General features: G+C 34.4%; 1 protein-coding gene across 1 annotated transcript; it reads right to left on the bottom strand.

The window, feature by feature from the left end:
• Positions 1–1544: 1544 nt before the first annotated feature.
• On the bottom strand, positions 1545–13076 carry LOC132067660 (zinc finger protein BRUTUS-like). The gene is made up of 14 exons (XM_059460954.1): positions 12618–13076; positions 10016–10225; positions 7345–7539; positions 6914–7269; positions 6562–6787; positions 6185–6353; positions 4876–6072; positions 4548–4719; positions 4237–4455; positions 4024–4161; positions 3173–3407; positions 2999–3058; positions 2180–2251; positions 1545–2097 (listed from the first exon to the last, which is right to left on the bottom strand). Exons 1-14 carry the CDS (start codon positions 12921–12923, stop codon positions 1966–1968), a joined length of 3687 nt encoding a protein of 1228 aa, XP_059316937.1. The 5' UTR covers positions 12924–13076; the 3' UTR covers positions 1545–1965.
• Between the last annotated feature and the right edge of the window lie 2988 nt (positions 13077–16064).

Here is a 16064-nt window from a genome sequence, read left to right as displayed (position 1 = left end):
AAAATTATTCACTTTTTTCCGAAATTTTTTTTCACTTTTTTCTGGAATTTGGCCATGAAAATTCCGAATACAACTTCAGAATACTAAAAACTCAAAAAACTTGTTTTTAAAAAAAAAATCACTTTTTTACAACTACATTTCACCAAAAACTACAATTTCAAAAACTATGGCAAAATACAACTCCAACTCCAACTCCAAAATTCCAAAAAAAAAATGAATTTTTTTTTGGTATCTATGGACAAACGGGACCTTAAAGTTTTTGAGTATCGTTTTTTTCTTTTGTGGGTTTTTTGGGGTTGGGGGGAGGGTGGGTGTTAAAAAAGCATAGGGGACACATTATTAAATTAAGCATGAAGCGTTGAAGCTTTATTTTTGTTTAAAAAAATTATTAGAATGTACATTTTATAAAATAATGTGCCACTTATAAACTAACAAAAGAAAGAAATGTCATTTCCTCATCACATAAGTTTTTGGAAAGCAAAAGGATTTAATTATATTAAGAAAAGTCGTTAATTCTCTTCATATTTTCATTGTAGTTTGTATATCTTAAATGAAAATAACATCTACTAACATCTCATCGAAAGAATAAATGTAGCATATATAATTGATGCCTGTTGAACCAAATTATTTTTCTTCTTTTTGAAAGAAAGTGTTATAGTTCATAATGGATGTTTTTAATCACGCTGATATTACAGCTAAGTTAGATCTCAAGAAATTTTCAAAGTCTGAATCTAAATAAAATTCAATAAATAAATGATGCTATAAAGAAGTCTAAAATAAGGACAAAAATGTCTTTATTTAATTTTTAAATACTTTGGGTGCAATTTTAATTTTTGGAGAGCCTTAGTTCTTAGTAATTTGCAGAAAAGATCGAATTAATCTTTCAATAACTTAATATCACAAAGAGTGATAAAAAGTAATTACAAATTTAATTTTAATATTGCACGGGCCAAATAACAAGAGTTTCAAGAATAAGTAGAGGAAAATTTTAATAGTAATACCAAAATGTCTCTTTTTTTTGGATAGATAGAACAGGGTTGATCAGTTCACATCATCATACTCGACATGGTAGAACTGCTCACCAAGTAATACAGTTTGCCACGTCCAACTAGTAGGAAGACATTTCAGTACATTATTTTGGCTGGCATTGTAAAGCTAGAACTGCACCTGTGCATCATGACTTATTTCAAGTTGGGTTACAGCACAAGTATATAATATATAGCAAACTTTTTATGTTGAACCACTCAATATTTAAAGTCTACTAGCTCAATTAATCTAGATCCGAGCCAGAGTAAACCCACTAAGAGAGGAGGGCAGTAAAGATTTGAAGACTCGACGTTGGCTTTTAATTAAGGGTGAAAGAATTCCGAAAGAGCATTATCATTGGAGCCACTATAATGAATTTAGAAATACAAAAATTTAAAAACCCTTTTACCTGAGGACCAAGTATTTTCTATTTCTGCAGGGTCCACAGAGTATTATAATTTTCAAGTTCTGTCCAGAGAACACATTATCGGTATGTCTGGACCAAGTGCTACAACAGCTAAAGCAAATGAAAACATTATGTTCTGAACTGGCCCTCCTTGTCACGTATGAATCGTACTATAATGAATCTTGGAACCTCTTTGAACACTTCATCCTCGTAAAACATGAATAGGCTAAACAGCATGTTTAGCGTACAACAATAACAAAATTTTGGCGACCGTAAATGCTCATATATTTTACAAACCTATGTATTGAGCTCGCACTAAATAATGCGATGTATAGAGAAGTGTGTAATTCTACCAGACAGTAATCCCAGTGGGCAGGCAGAATTCTTACCGAGGGGTTCAACATCTATTATATACATAAAAGATGATTATGACCTAGTATATATAGTGTGATTTTCCGGCAAAGGGGATACGGATAAACCCCTCTTTCCGCCCCTCTAGCTCTGCCCCTGGGTAATCCTACAAGTTTTCAACATTAGCTGGAGCAATGAGGACTTGTTTCCACCTTTATCACTCTGGAATTGTAGGATCCGCAAGATCCACACTTGTGATATAGCCAATGAAATGGTGCAGTTCCCTTCTTACCACAGTCGTTGCACAATATATCCTGAGGATATTTCAAATAAGAATCTTGAGAAAAAGCTTCAGAAATAATTAACAAGCATAAGAGTTGTTAAAAGATTCCATACTTGGCAGAGGTTCCTATATTCTTCTGGTAGTACCTCCGAAGCCATTAAAGCATCAAGCATCCCGAAATACACCTAAAAGAGAAAATTGAAGTTGAGATCATTCATCTGAGCACAGAATATTTTGGCAAAAGACAAAAGGATACATAAAGATTGAAAGGTTTCAAAATGAGAAATATATAGGCTACATACTATGCAAAATCCACAAGAAATGAGTAGAAAATGTGACATCTTTATAAAATATGGTCAAAGACGGCATTCTTTTTCTTTCGTAATATCAACAAAACTCATTAAATAAGACACCATGTCATTATCAAAGTATGTCGAAGACAACATTCATAAACAAGGTTAAAAGAGAAGCATAATAATAGTTTTGAGTACAAAATGGTGGAGTAATACATGAATTCGCAAAACAAGGACTCCCGTTTATGCAAGAAAAAGCTAGCCTGACAAGCACACGCACCTTCATCTGTCCCATATTATAGGCTTGATGCAGTTTCATTTTCCAGAAAGGAAATATTTAAATCAAATAAGTTTTATCACAAACACCCAAGTTATTGTTGACTATACATAGAGGTAATACAACTATACGCTAGCCCACTGAGAAATTAAACCACCGTTAATGCAACCTGGAAGTTCTTTACACGAAAGAGAAAATTAAACCGTACATTATATTTTTATAGTCTATATTACAAAACTTTAGCGAATCATAACAGAAACATTTCACAATATTCCTGTATCTGCGTACAATTCTATGAAATTACACAAACAAGCATCATTATTCCGCAAAAAGGTTTGTTTAGAAGGAAGAACACATCTTACCGACATATCTCCCATAGACCTGCTGCAAATGGGACAGATGTAGTGTGTGCAAGCATATGCCTGAGGAAATGAAGAGATTACTATTAGTTCAAGTTAAATTTCTAATAAACAACATAATATCCTTTCTACAACAAAGGCACGAGAATAGCCCAGCAGAAAAAGAAGTGAGCAGACCTGAAAGCATGCCGAATGCATAAAGTGCCCACAGGGCAGAGCCCTGACAGATTCACTTGATGTGAACAGAAAATCACAACATATTGGACAGTTGGTTTCAAGACCTTTCTCCCTGCACTTGTGGTCCACAAGTTTCATTCCGAGGCAGCAATTGCAGGTCATGCAATGAAAGAAGTCAACACCTAGTCCTTGCCCCAGCCGGCATAAATTGCAAAATGGGCAGTGATACACTGTCCTGAAGTAGGAAAAGAATAGAACTTAGAAAATCAAGAACAGAGCTCTATTGGAGGTATTTGTTTTTTATCTTGCAACCTATGTTGCTCGGACTCGGTGTCGAGTGTCGGATACAGGTACGGATCTAGAGGTCGGATTCGGCAAAATTTGGGCATCCAGTGTGGATACGGGTGCGGGGATTCGGCTAAAATAATTCTTATAAGTAACTAAATCTATGCCTAAAAATAAAAAACAAAAATAATTTTTTATAGTTATGTTTCATTTATAATTAACTAAATTTTTAATTAACTTAGAAAATCAAGTGTCCACTCTTCAGAGCTCTCCGTTTCTTTCTATTTGGCCTCAGATTGTCCATGGATTGTTTTTTTATCTTGCAACATGTACAACATAGAACATGTACAAGAAGCAGAAATAGTAGAGACCCAAGGATTACATCCTTGACTTTAGGAACTAGGTACTGGAATAGACTTCCATGTACCTATGAGTTTGTTCAAAAAGAATCGACAAACAAATTTTTAAAAATGCAGGGGTAGGAGGGTGTCATGTTCTAGGTAATTGACTTATGCGATTCAACCTACTTCATCAACGAGAAACAAGTAGTGTCATTGTAGTATCACCTTTCATCATCAAAAAATTTACAGCTGCTGCAGTAATATTTTGCCATCAAAAGGCCGTTACAGGATGGAGTCGTACAAATAGGTCCAACTGGTTGTACTTTGAGGCAATTCATACACATCATTTCAGTTGTTGCCTTCCTGCAAATTACTAGAAAAATTATAACATGTGATGGAGTTTGATTATTAGAAACAGAAATGAGTCCAAAAATTTACCTCTCCATAGAATGGTCACTGACTTTGTCATGACAGAATCTGCATGGAAATAGTTTACCACAGCAAGCAGCTCGGAGCTTGCAGTTCCTTTTATAATGCTCACATCCGAACACTTGCTTTTCTGGATCACGGAATGAAGGTGAACATCCAAGTTGATCTTGACCATTTGGAGTTTCACCAGATCTTGCTTCAGACTCCTGCTGAGCAGCTATCCAGCGACTGAACAACAGATGCTCAATAAGTGACGTGGAATAATAACAACGATATAGCAATCATAAAGGTTTCATATGATGGATATATTGAAAACAAACCTGGTCATAAGATTTTGAATAAGATATGCTTTTCTTCTTGGATCAAGCGAAGAGTCACGGGAGACCTTCCTTATTTCTGACTCTAGCTCATTTTGATTCATCCGAAATATGTCCTTCCATCCAGGTTTAAAAGTGGAATCACTTTGTTCTAGAGATCCAGAAAACTCATATCCTGAAAAGGCATAATTTAGAGGCTAAATGAAGATCGGGAAAAAATTATCAGTTTAGATCCCACTAATTCAGTTCCGCTAATAGCCTTGTCTAACATAAATATCTTATGGAACATCACAACGGGATGAATAAAACTAATAAAAGCATGGTTGACAACCTTGTGTTACAATGTCCTCTGAGCTTGATGTCTGGGGAGTTCCATCTGGAGTTCCTTCCCACCATTCATTGAGCCATTCACTGAACATTGTGTTTTTGGTTGCTTGCTTCCACGTCTCCATCATTTTATTTTGTTCATCCTGAGTAAGAGCAGTAGTTACCCAGGGCAACATTGACTGAAGTACTTCTGCCCCAGTTGTTCCTATTATCCTACCAACTAGTTTGTCTTGTTCTTCTATGCTAAAATGCCGGTCAAACAGCGGCCATAGCTCAACTTCCTCCCGTATAACATGTTGATCCAGGGTTACTTTTATTGATTTGCACATAGCTTGAACTTTAGTTGCTAGCTCATTGTATTTTCTTGAATATTCATTTAAGTCACAAGAACCAGAGTTTCTACAAGGACCTTTAACTGAACTCCCACCATTCAAGTTTTCTCGGAGCTGGGAAAGCTCATCAAGTGCAGATGAAATGTCCTCGAATAGCTTTTCTTCCTGTTTGTGGTCCAAGGTGTAAGAATGGCTAACATTATGAAGTGTCTCTTTTGATTCCAAAGCTGGGAATACTATATCATCCTCTGCATTACTGTGAGCTTTATACAAACCCCGCAGGAGACGAAAACGACCACAAAACTTCCTGAGGGAAGTCTCATCACAATCAGTTAGTTTTCCAGATTCAACATCCAAAAATTCCAAATCCTTTCTGATTGCCTTGTGAAATTGAAAAATGTTATCAATCGGCCGTGTTGCATATCCAGCGTTGGTCAAGCTGGCATCCCAGTTGAAAAGACAGGAGTTCAGAGAAGGAGCACTTGGACTAAAAGTGCGCGATGATTTTGCTGCAGCTAGGGAATTTACGACGCCTAATGCAGGAACACAACAAGACTGATTACCAGTGGATCCTTTCCGAAATTTCCCATTTCCTGAAGGATCATGACGATAGCATTTCTCCTCTGACATTAAGTTTACACGCTTGGTTGGCCTTTCACCATTACTTTGCTCACCATGTGAGCTACTACAGTTGACAATTCTTGAAGAAGTGCAAGTACCACAACATTTGCCTAAGTTCTCCTGATTCCGTGCTAAAACTTTAGCAGGACAGCAACCGATTGCACTTGAAGACAAACAAATGTCAGCTGGACGACCTTTGCATGCCCAACCAGTGAAAAGCGTGACCAAGGCAGTGTCTGATGCTGGTGCTGCATTAGATAACTGAATCAGATGGGGTGAACAGGCATATTTTCTACCATTGTCAATCGAAACCAAGTTTAAAGTAAATCAAAGAATCAAACAGTAGAAATTAGGCTTTACCTGCCATATGCATGTTGTGAAGAAAAGACCTTGCTTCCTCCTCACTTAATGAACCTACCAACCATGGTAAGACGCATTCAATGAGTCTAAGTGGCATAACACACAAGCTCTGGTAAAGGAGTTCCCGCTGCCGTTTGGGGCTAAAATGCTTTCTTGCAAGTGGAAGAACCTGGAATCACATAGAATCCAAATAATAAAGATTTTAAACTCTAGGTTTGAATTTTTGAAAGGCAACCATAGTATTGTAGCTAGCAAGACAACGCCAAACCTACTTTCATCACTTTCGAGAAACAATTATTTTTTTTACTTGGGGGAATATATATAAACATATTTCTACCTTGAACTTGCAGAATCATTGCAAATCTGATATTACTCACCTGAGCCTCCTCATTACAGAAGTGTCTTTCCACTGTCTCCATTATATGATCAGCTTGTGAGCACAGTTTTGAATAAAATTCTACAGAAGTTGAGTTGGATCCAGCACTCTGAACACTTTCTATCAAGCATCTAAATTTATCAAACTCATTTTCTTCTTCCTTGTGCTCCTGGGCAAATGATATTTCTACATCAACTGCGGGAAATATAACTTTGTCCTCGGCAATGCTGCAGTGCAAGAATGAAAACAGTATGAATGATCCAGATTCAAGCACCATAGTAGTTATCTTAGTCCATCAAAATTATTCAAGCCAAAACTTCAAACGGCTATGCGCAATAATTGATGTCGCATACCTATGAAAGATACAAACTTCAGCAATAAACTGGAGCCTCTGGTTGAAGGCAGATAAATCAGAAAAATCTCCACGCGACTTTATTTCCCTAGCTGCTTCTGTTATTTCATTCAATTCCTTTCTGATAGCCTTGTGCCAGTGCAGTATCTCATCAACCGGACGATTCAAAGTGGATTCTTTAAGATTGAAATTTGAGACTAGAAATTCACTTCTAGAAGATTCGCAAGGACAAGAAGCATTCTCTGCCTGACTGATTAAGCCTCTAACAACAGAATCTGAAGTATGGTTCGTTGTACTCTCTTCACAAGCCTTCCGTTTGTTTGTTAACTTTTTCCCATCCATCCAGGTAAACATAATCTTCATGCAAGATGAATTTTATCAGCTCTGCCATACTTAATAAAGGTCTTTAACATCTATAAGCAAGTAGCTCACCTCTTGAAGAAGCTCCTCGTCTGGAATTACTTTGTGCAAGCATTTATACATATCTTTGCACTCATCGGCCGAAATAGAGGATGAAAGCCAGGGCAGAAATTCAGCCATCATATTCACGGGGATGCTGCACAGAAACTGCCACACCAGTGATGCCTGCTCCTCGAATGAAAACTTTTCCATGAGCAAGGGAAAGACCTGCAAAATGGCACAATAACAGATAGCAACATAAGTGATAATAATGAAGAAAAAAATAAAAGAATACTAGCCAATAATTTTAACAATCAAAAGTTCAACAATGACAGTTACTTATCAAGAAAATAAAATAATAAGGGGAAATTTCACACGCTAAAGTTTAACTTAACTAAATGAACCTCTGCGAAAGAACCAACCCCCTCCCCCTCCTGATAGGGAAGAAGATGGCATTAACTTGTTAGGATTAACGTACAGAAATATCCTCCTCATTTTTCTCTCGAAAGACCTACAAATTCTTGTAATCAATGCAGACCTAGCTAAAGACATGATACAATGGAAGAAAAAGATTTATATAGGTGATATCTACTAGTTGGGAATAGGTTTAATCTTGTTAGAGAACTTCTAATATTATTATTCTTATTCTTATTCTTATAACTAAAATTTTGCTCTGAATGCTATGCTACGCTCTTCCTATTATTTGCTATATCTTATTTGCTATGCCTTACTTACTTTTGTATTTTCTTTTCAAACTGCTTTGTTACGCGTTGCTTGAGCCGAGGGTCTTTCGGAAACAGCCTCTCTATCTCCACAAGGTAGGGGTAAGGTCTGCGCACACTTTACCCTCCCCGGACTCCACCTGTGGGAATATACTGGGTATGTTGTTGTCGTTCTATAACTAAAATATAATAACTTCTTTTTTTATAATGATAATATAATAACTTTTTTATTTTATTTTTTTACTTTTTTTGTTTATTTATTTTTTGGATAAGTTATTTATTTCATTTAGTATGATGATGACATGAGTTAAGCTTAAACAGAAAAGTGAGGATTCACATAGCCGACCCAACGTGTTTAGGACTGAGGCGTTGCTATTGTTGATGTCGTATCCTCATTTTTGTGTTAGATATTTAGAATACAAGATTTCTGGATATTGTCTTCTCTTATTGAACCAGAAATAACATTAAGATTGAATCCACATTATGAATGATCCAAAAGGGAAAAGACTGAATCCACATCTGAGATTCGTGTCGAATAGAATCCATTAAAGGGAGATGCACTCACTACCAGTAGTTGCTCCATTCCTAGGGCTCGAACCCGAAACTTTAGGTTGAGGGTGGAGGGATCCCATCCATCCCACCAATCCCCTTGGTGATGAGTTTGGAAAAGAAGAAAACTTACTAGTAATGAATTAGCAGATTGTTCTTGCTTCTCTTTATCTTTTAGCACGTCGACATACCAATTAACACTTGCTCTTATATGTAGGACTCTAATTTTGTACACATGATGCATGTGAGGTGATGTAGTACGAGGAAGAAATGAAACGACTCTGATACATGAAGACTCATCACCCCATGGAGAATGGAAGTTACACCAAATAAAATCATCAGATATTATTCCAACACTTCACAATAGTACATGAAAGTTCTTCAATAGTTCCATTAAATAATGAACATGTGAAATCACCAAGAGAATAGACGAACATCTCTCATAAAGATGGGCCGATGTAATACTTATAGGTACTAGAGAGTGCAGTTGTGCAGTGAATTGAAACTTGCACCGTGATACCAAGATTAAATTAGTACAAAGAAAGGGATATGAGATGGTTATGATATAAATATTGATGTTGCAACACAAGGGAGAAGTAAAAAAGGGCAAGGAAAGAAATTAAAAGGGGAGGAGGAGGTAAAGTTAATGACAAGAGACGGGGAGAGATGAGGATTTGCAGAGAGCGTGTGTGCCATACCAAATTCATCAAATATTCCGAGCGAATTAGAACTTTTGGAACTACTAGACTCTATCTCTAACTACAAAGGTAAGACTAGATAATTTCATTTCTAGGATAAGATTATCTTTGATTTTACTTTTAATTAATATATAAACAATAATCTGCCTCCCGAGGTCTTTTCGTCTAGTGGTAAGAGCAATACGTGAAGTGCGGGTTAGGCACACATCACGGGCTTGAAGTTTGAACCCAACAGCCTTGTACTTAAATGGAGAAGGGTAGAGTCGTGGACCTATTATCCACTGAGTTTTGAGCCGTTCACCATTGCGTCTCACGGATTTCTCAAAAAAAAAAAAAACTGCCTTCACTCCACTTGATGTGACCTAATTCTAAGTACTAGGGTCAACCTAACTAATTTTCGGTGTGAATTCAAACATAGAATCTACCATTTTTTAAAAATAAAATTTACATATTTAGAATCTACATTAAAAAAATACTATAAGTCACAATAGTTAACAATTCATAATATTTACAAGTATATGAATAGATCGTAGTCAAAGAAAGCATCCTTTGACTTGCAAATAGTAACTTCGTCACATAAGTGGAACAAAGCGAGTAATAAAAACAAATACTATCAAGTGATAATGATATCCATGCGATCTACATCACAGGGATTTTCTTTTTTCACAGAAAAACAAGGCACATCACACATCCCCTTGACCACAACTAAGAGTAAGGTAAAATTCACAAGGATACCTGCTCCTCTTCCTTAGACATGTGCTGGCTAATAGATGTTTGAAGAGCTCCTGTACAGGAAGCCAACTCTCTGCGGTAGCTTTCTTCACTTTGCATATCCGAGTCAAGTAATGCAAACAAGTGATCAAAAAGCATACCTTCTCCTTCATGCTCAAGGGAGTAAGTCCGTGCGACATTCTTCACACGTATATCAAGTGCTGGAAAGATAACCTGTCATTCACAAAAAGATATAGAGAAATTTTAAGGATTTTAAAGGGGGGAGGGGTAATCCAATGAAAACATAGGGGGTTCAAACACCAAAAGTATAATATGTATCTTCTTTACATAATGAGGATCTACTCATACATTGATACCTATTAGGTTACAATCGAGAGCGATATCAAGCATTAGTGCAAGGGACAGAAACCAGGAGTGAGATGCAAGATTACAGATAGCTTATAAACAGTTTAGCTTGTAGCAAATAATAATGAAATCAGCAGGAGATATAAACTGCAACATTGCATTGCTCTAACCCAAGAGGGGATGAAGCACATTTATGAATTATGACAGTTCTTAATATTTTTGGTTTTCTCAATTTCACATCTGAAATGTGCTCTCTTTTCTTTTTCTTTTTTAAAACACCTAATACTGAAACTAGTAGAAGACAAAAAGCAAGCCAAATTCTTTATACCTCGAGATAAAATCCTTTCTTCCGAAAATAAAAAAAGAAAGTACAACCAAAAGAATTGCTCGAACTACAAACAAGTTCTAACCCCAGCCCTGTTTCCCACCACCCCAGTAACCAAAAAGGATTAGAAAGAATTTCCAACACAGAGAAGAAAATTTAAAGCCGAATTAAGATGCAAAAACTATCAGCCCCATTAGTTTAATCGTCAACCCAAATCCACATTTTGTTACACTTTCTCAGACCATTAATTTATCTTTTTTGTTATTTACTAATTCTCAATTTTAAAATAAACTAAAAGAGCATGAAACTAAACCGTTTAAATGTCAGGAAATTTGAAGCAACAACTTCTCCAGTTCAATAAGAAACAAAAATCATACATAGTTTCAAGAGCAGGAGAAAATGAAAATTTCAAATTTGAATTCAATTCTGTGTACATCTGCTCAAAATAGTAAGTAGCCTCAGATATTCAAAATTGAGAATCAGTTGCCAGAAAACAGACAGCTTTATTAAATGATTCAAGTTATAGTAATTATGCAGAAAAGTAATAATGTAACCAGCAGGAGATCTGAAGCCAAACAGTTCATAAAGATCTTCTTTTCATTGTCAACTTCACATTTGACATTTGGTTTCTCATTTCCATGACAACCAATACTAGCACTAGCAGGAAATCAAGAAGCGATCTGACTTCTATTTACCTAGAGAGAAAATCATGAAATAAATTGAACAGTTGAGCTAACAATAAAAAATTTGAATGCTTGAGCTACAACAAGCTCAAATCTTATCCGTCTTCCCATCACCTCAGAATACACCACACTACCTAAAGAGGATCAACTAAAATTCCGGTGCAGAAAAGAACTCAAGAAGAGCAATTTGCACCAAAACCAAACTAAAGATGCAATAACTACACATCACATCAGATTATACCAACTACAACATCCAATCTTATTGTTACAAATTCTTCATTTCTTTCTATTTACTTATATTTTGTAAGTACTAATTCTCTATCAAATATCAGAAATTTCGCATATGTAGCTAAATTATTCCAGTTCAATAATTTTTAAATTTCAATCCTTTATGTGTATATACTTGCTAAGCTGCTCAAAATTATTCACCAGAAGCATCCTGCACCACAAATTTCCCAAAATTATTACAAAATTCAGCTGCAAGTGAGTATAAAATCTACTTCAAACCGAACTATAGATGCACTAACCACACTTCTAATCAGATTGTACCAATCTTATTGTTACAAATTGTACATTTCTTTCCATTTACTTATATTTCGTAAGTACTACTTCTCTATCAAATATCAAAAATTTCTTATATGTAGCTAAATTCCAGTTCAATTAACATAACCAGATACAAAAAATCACATGCTATAAAAACATAAATTTCTACATTTCTTTCTATTTTTAACATATATTTCGTAAGTACTAATTCTCTACTAAATATCAGAAATTTCACATATGGAGCTAAAACTATTCCAGTTCAATAAACATAATCAGATACAAAAATCACATAATATCTCCCCCGAACAGGAGAAACAAAAAACTAAAAATTAAACTTCAATACAGTATGTGTATATACTTAAAGCCTCGTACATTCAAATTTCACAAAATTACTAACAAAAGTTAGCTACAAATGAGCTTAAAAAGCTACTCCAAACAAAACCTCATCTTTAGCATTACAGTACTAATTCTACAAATTATTATTACAAATTCTACATTTCTTTCTATTTATTCTCTATTTTCTATTTTAATCACTCAAATATCGGAAATTTCACATATACAGCTAAAACCTTTCAACATCAATAAACATCACATTAAATTGAACTTCAAATCATGTATGTGTATATACTTAAAGCCTAGTTACGTTCAAATTTCACAAAATTAGTAACAAAATTGAGCTTAAAAAATCTACTAGTACTTAAAAACAAACCTCATCTTCAGCATTGCAGTGATGTTTATAAATCGACCTCAAAAAATAACACCTTTCCATAAATGGCTTAATCTCACTTTCCTGATTCAACGTAACAAACGCCATAGCAGATCGATGTAACGCATCAAGTTCTGTACGTATTGCTTTATGGAAAAAAAGGAATATCCTTATTGGTGATGAACCACCTTTAACTCTATTATTATTTAACGGTCCAGATTGATCCACGTGTTGCCCTACTGTTGGACCTGCCATTATCGCTACTCCACCACCGCCTTTTATTCCTCCCGTCGTTAATGGCGTCGCCATTTATTTATACCAAAAAAAAAATTGAGAAAAGAAAATTTTCACTTTTTTTTTTGAATTGTGATTTTCAGATTCAGATTTCACAATATGTACTTATGTCGGAAAAATCTAATCTTTTTGCTGTTTTTGTTTGTTCTCTCTCTATCTCTATCTCTATATATGTGACTGCTGTATGTATGTATGTATGTATACATTTGTATGTATAGGTTTTTAAGGTGGGGGTTAACACTCTGTTTGGATGGTTGTTACATACTCCGTTCATCCTATTTTGTAGGGGGGTGTTTGATTGATCATGAAATTTAAGAAATAGAAGAAGGCTTTTGAAATTTATGATAAAAAACAAATGAAATTTATGTGGTTAAAAATTATTTTATTTAGGGAAAAAAGGTAAATTTAAAGTTAAATTGTTATTAACTATAGAAATGTATCATTCGTTTTAGGACTAATTAGAAAGGAAAGAGTGTCACATAAATTGGATGGAGAAAATATCATTTTCATAATGTATACATTATATCATATTGTGTTGTACTCTTTCCGTTTCAATTTATGTGAATCCATTTGGCTGGGTACGATATTTAAGAAAGATGAAAGACTTTTAAAACTTGTGGTTCAAAATAAGTCTTAAATATCTGTGTGGCTGTAAATTATTCATAAAGTGAATTTGTTTTCAAATTATGAAAGAAGTCATTCATTTTGACACGAACTAAAAAGGAAATAGACTCATATAAATTGAAACAGAGGGAGTATTATATCATATCGTACTGTATTGTTTCGATAAATACGATCTGTGGATAAATTGTATCGCTTTTGCGTCATTAGAACTATAAGAAAAATAGGGTACGACGTTAGAACTATTAATAAAAGGTAGGGTAAAGAATAAATAATATTATTAAATAATAAGCAAAGATAAAATAAGAGGACAAAAAACAAGATAACACACACTCACCAAATCGATCATTATATAAAACCGGATTTAAGGATATGATAATAAAATTTAAGTAACAATAAAAATAAACATTATAATGCAACACGACAGATAACAAACATCCAAACAAGCTGTAAATCGGGCGGATAAAGAGGGTGCAATATATAGTTGTCCAGGTGGCGATATGGGACACGTCAGCAGAATGATGTGTTGAGTGGGTGTGGGGAAAAGGAAGGGCACGTGCGTGAATGAGGTTGGGATTTGCGAAAATTAGGCGTACACCAGAATAAGGACAGTGACAGGTTGAAAAAATCAGTCAAAATATTTTTTCCCATGAAATAACATTAATTTAATACTCAAGTTCAAATAAATTATATTAGTTTATACGAAAGTATGAATCAGTCAAAAATAAACGTCCAGAAATTTAAGCCAGCTATACGCAAGTAATAAACTTCCATGAAATTACATTAATTTAATAAGCAAATATTAATCGGTCAATAATAAACTTCCCATGATTAAGAAATTGCAGGTTTTAGAATGCAAAGCTCAATGTATCTATTTTTCAGTGGATGGATTGATCTTTTCATTAGCTATGGGGCTACTCGTTGGAACTAATCTTAACCTTCGATATTGGGGATAGCAGTAATGCCCCTCTATTCTTTTCCGCTTAAATAATATGCATAATTCTCAGTGATTGAACTTGAGAGGAAAATCCATCAATCTTTGTCGCTTAAACTAAGCTCGGGGGGCTAAATGAATATTGATTATTTAGATTCTTTGAGTAAATTTTTATGTTTGTAAATTTAAAAAAGTAAAATCACATTTTTTTACAGTAAAAGATATTTTTAGGACAAGTTAATTTTAGTCAAAGAAAAATTATTTGAACCTTCAAAAAGTAATATGATTTTTTTTATGACGAAAAGAGTATGTCCTAGTTTACCAACAGGATGCAACTAAAACGAAAACCATGATGCTCTTCAAATATCAAAATGATTTGCCCTCTTAACTAACCAAAACTAACCACCAACAGATGTGGTGTAGTAGATGGAGCTGTTTCCCCCTTAATCAGCATCTCGGGTTAAAACCCTGAGTATTGAAAAATTCTTGGTAGAGAGCGCTTCCCTGAATGACCCCACGCAATGCGAATGCAGATATAGTCGGACTCCAATAGGGATACATAACACTCTATTAAAAAAAAAAAGACAAAACTAATTAATGTTTATTTATGTTTTTTCCTTTTAATCCTCGATGAGATGAATTACTAAGTTTATTCAAGAATTTAATGAATACTAAGTTTATTCAAGAATTTAATGAAGACATCTAGGAGTCCTACCTAACGTGACCCAATCGTTATTACTCTATCCGTCTCATAATAAGTAGTAGTTTTTTTCAGCTTATGCACATCCTTTAAGAAAGTGTTCACTCCTAAAAAATTAAGAGTGTTTTTACTAACTTATCTCTCATTAAATGTCTAGAAAAAAAAACTACTTAATGATTTATTATTATATAAATAAGGATAATTTTAAAAAAATAAGATTAATTTCTTCTTAAAATTCTAAAATACCACTTATTTTGAAATAAAATGAAAAATCTAAACATCATTTATTTAAAAACGGAGAGAATATAAAAAGAATAGAATAGAATGGCAAAATTAATGTGAGGGGTGAAAAGTTGTGTTTCTATTGTGGAGGTGAAAGTCGAAAGACAGAAAGAGTGAGCACACACACGGAGAAGTCGTGCCAATATTTGGATGGCATGTGAAGCATTCGTGTTGTCACAAGTTTATTGCCCCGTCAACCTTTCTTTTTTCTCACGCCTACTTTTTGGACCTCCTTTTAAATGTCCACACTCCGTACAGAAACTTATTGAAAATATATGTTGAATAGTAAAAAAGAAAAAAGATAAAGTAAATTGTTGATATCATCCCTCTATTATCGAAATTTGTAAATGGTTTAATAAAGTTACTACTACCTTTTAATTTTATAACAAACAAATCAAAATCACTTTATATTATTGCTAAATCACACTAAGTATACTTTTAGCCGAAAAGTGAATTTAGTAACAATTGTAATATTGTGACGCACGATGTTTGATAGTCAAAAAATTATAAGCATAAAATCGAACCATTTTAAGCAATATAGGATTTTCCTAACCATTAACCTTATCTGCCCTACATAGAGACAGATGCAGCTTATCGGTGTAGTGTTCATATAAAAATT

This window comes from Lycium ferocissimum, chromosome 8 (assembly GCF_029784015.1).
Source record: "Lycium ferocissimum isolate CSIRO_LF1 chromosome 8, AGI_CSIRO_Lferr_CH_V1, whole genome shotgun sequence".
Lineage (NCBI taxonomy): Eukaryota > Viridiplantae > Streptophyta > Magnoliopsida > Solanales > Solanaceae > Lycium > Lycium ferocissimum.
This window is presented reverse-complemented; position numbering and strand designations above follow the sequence as displayed.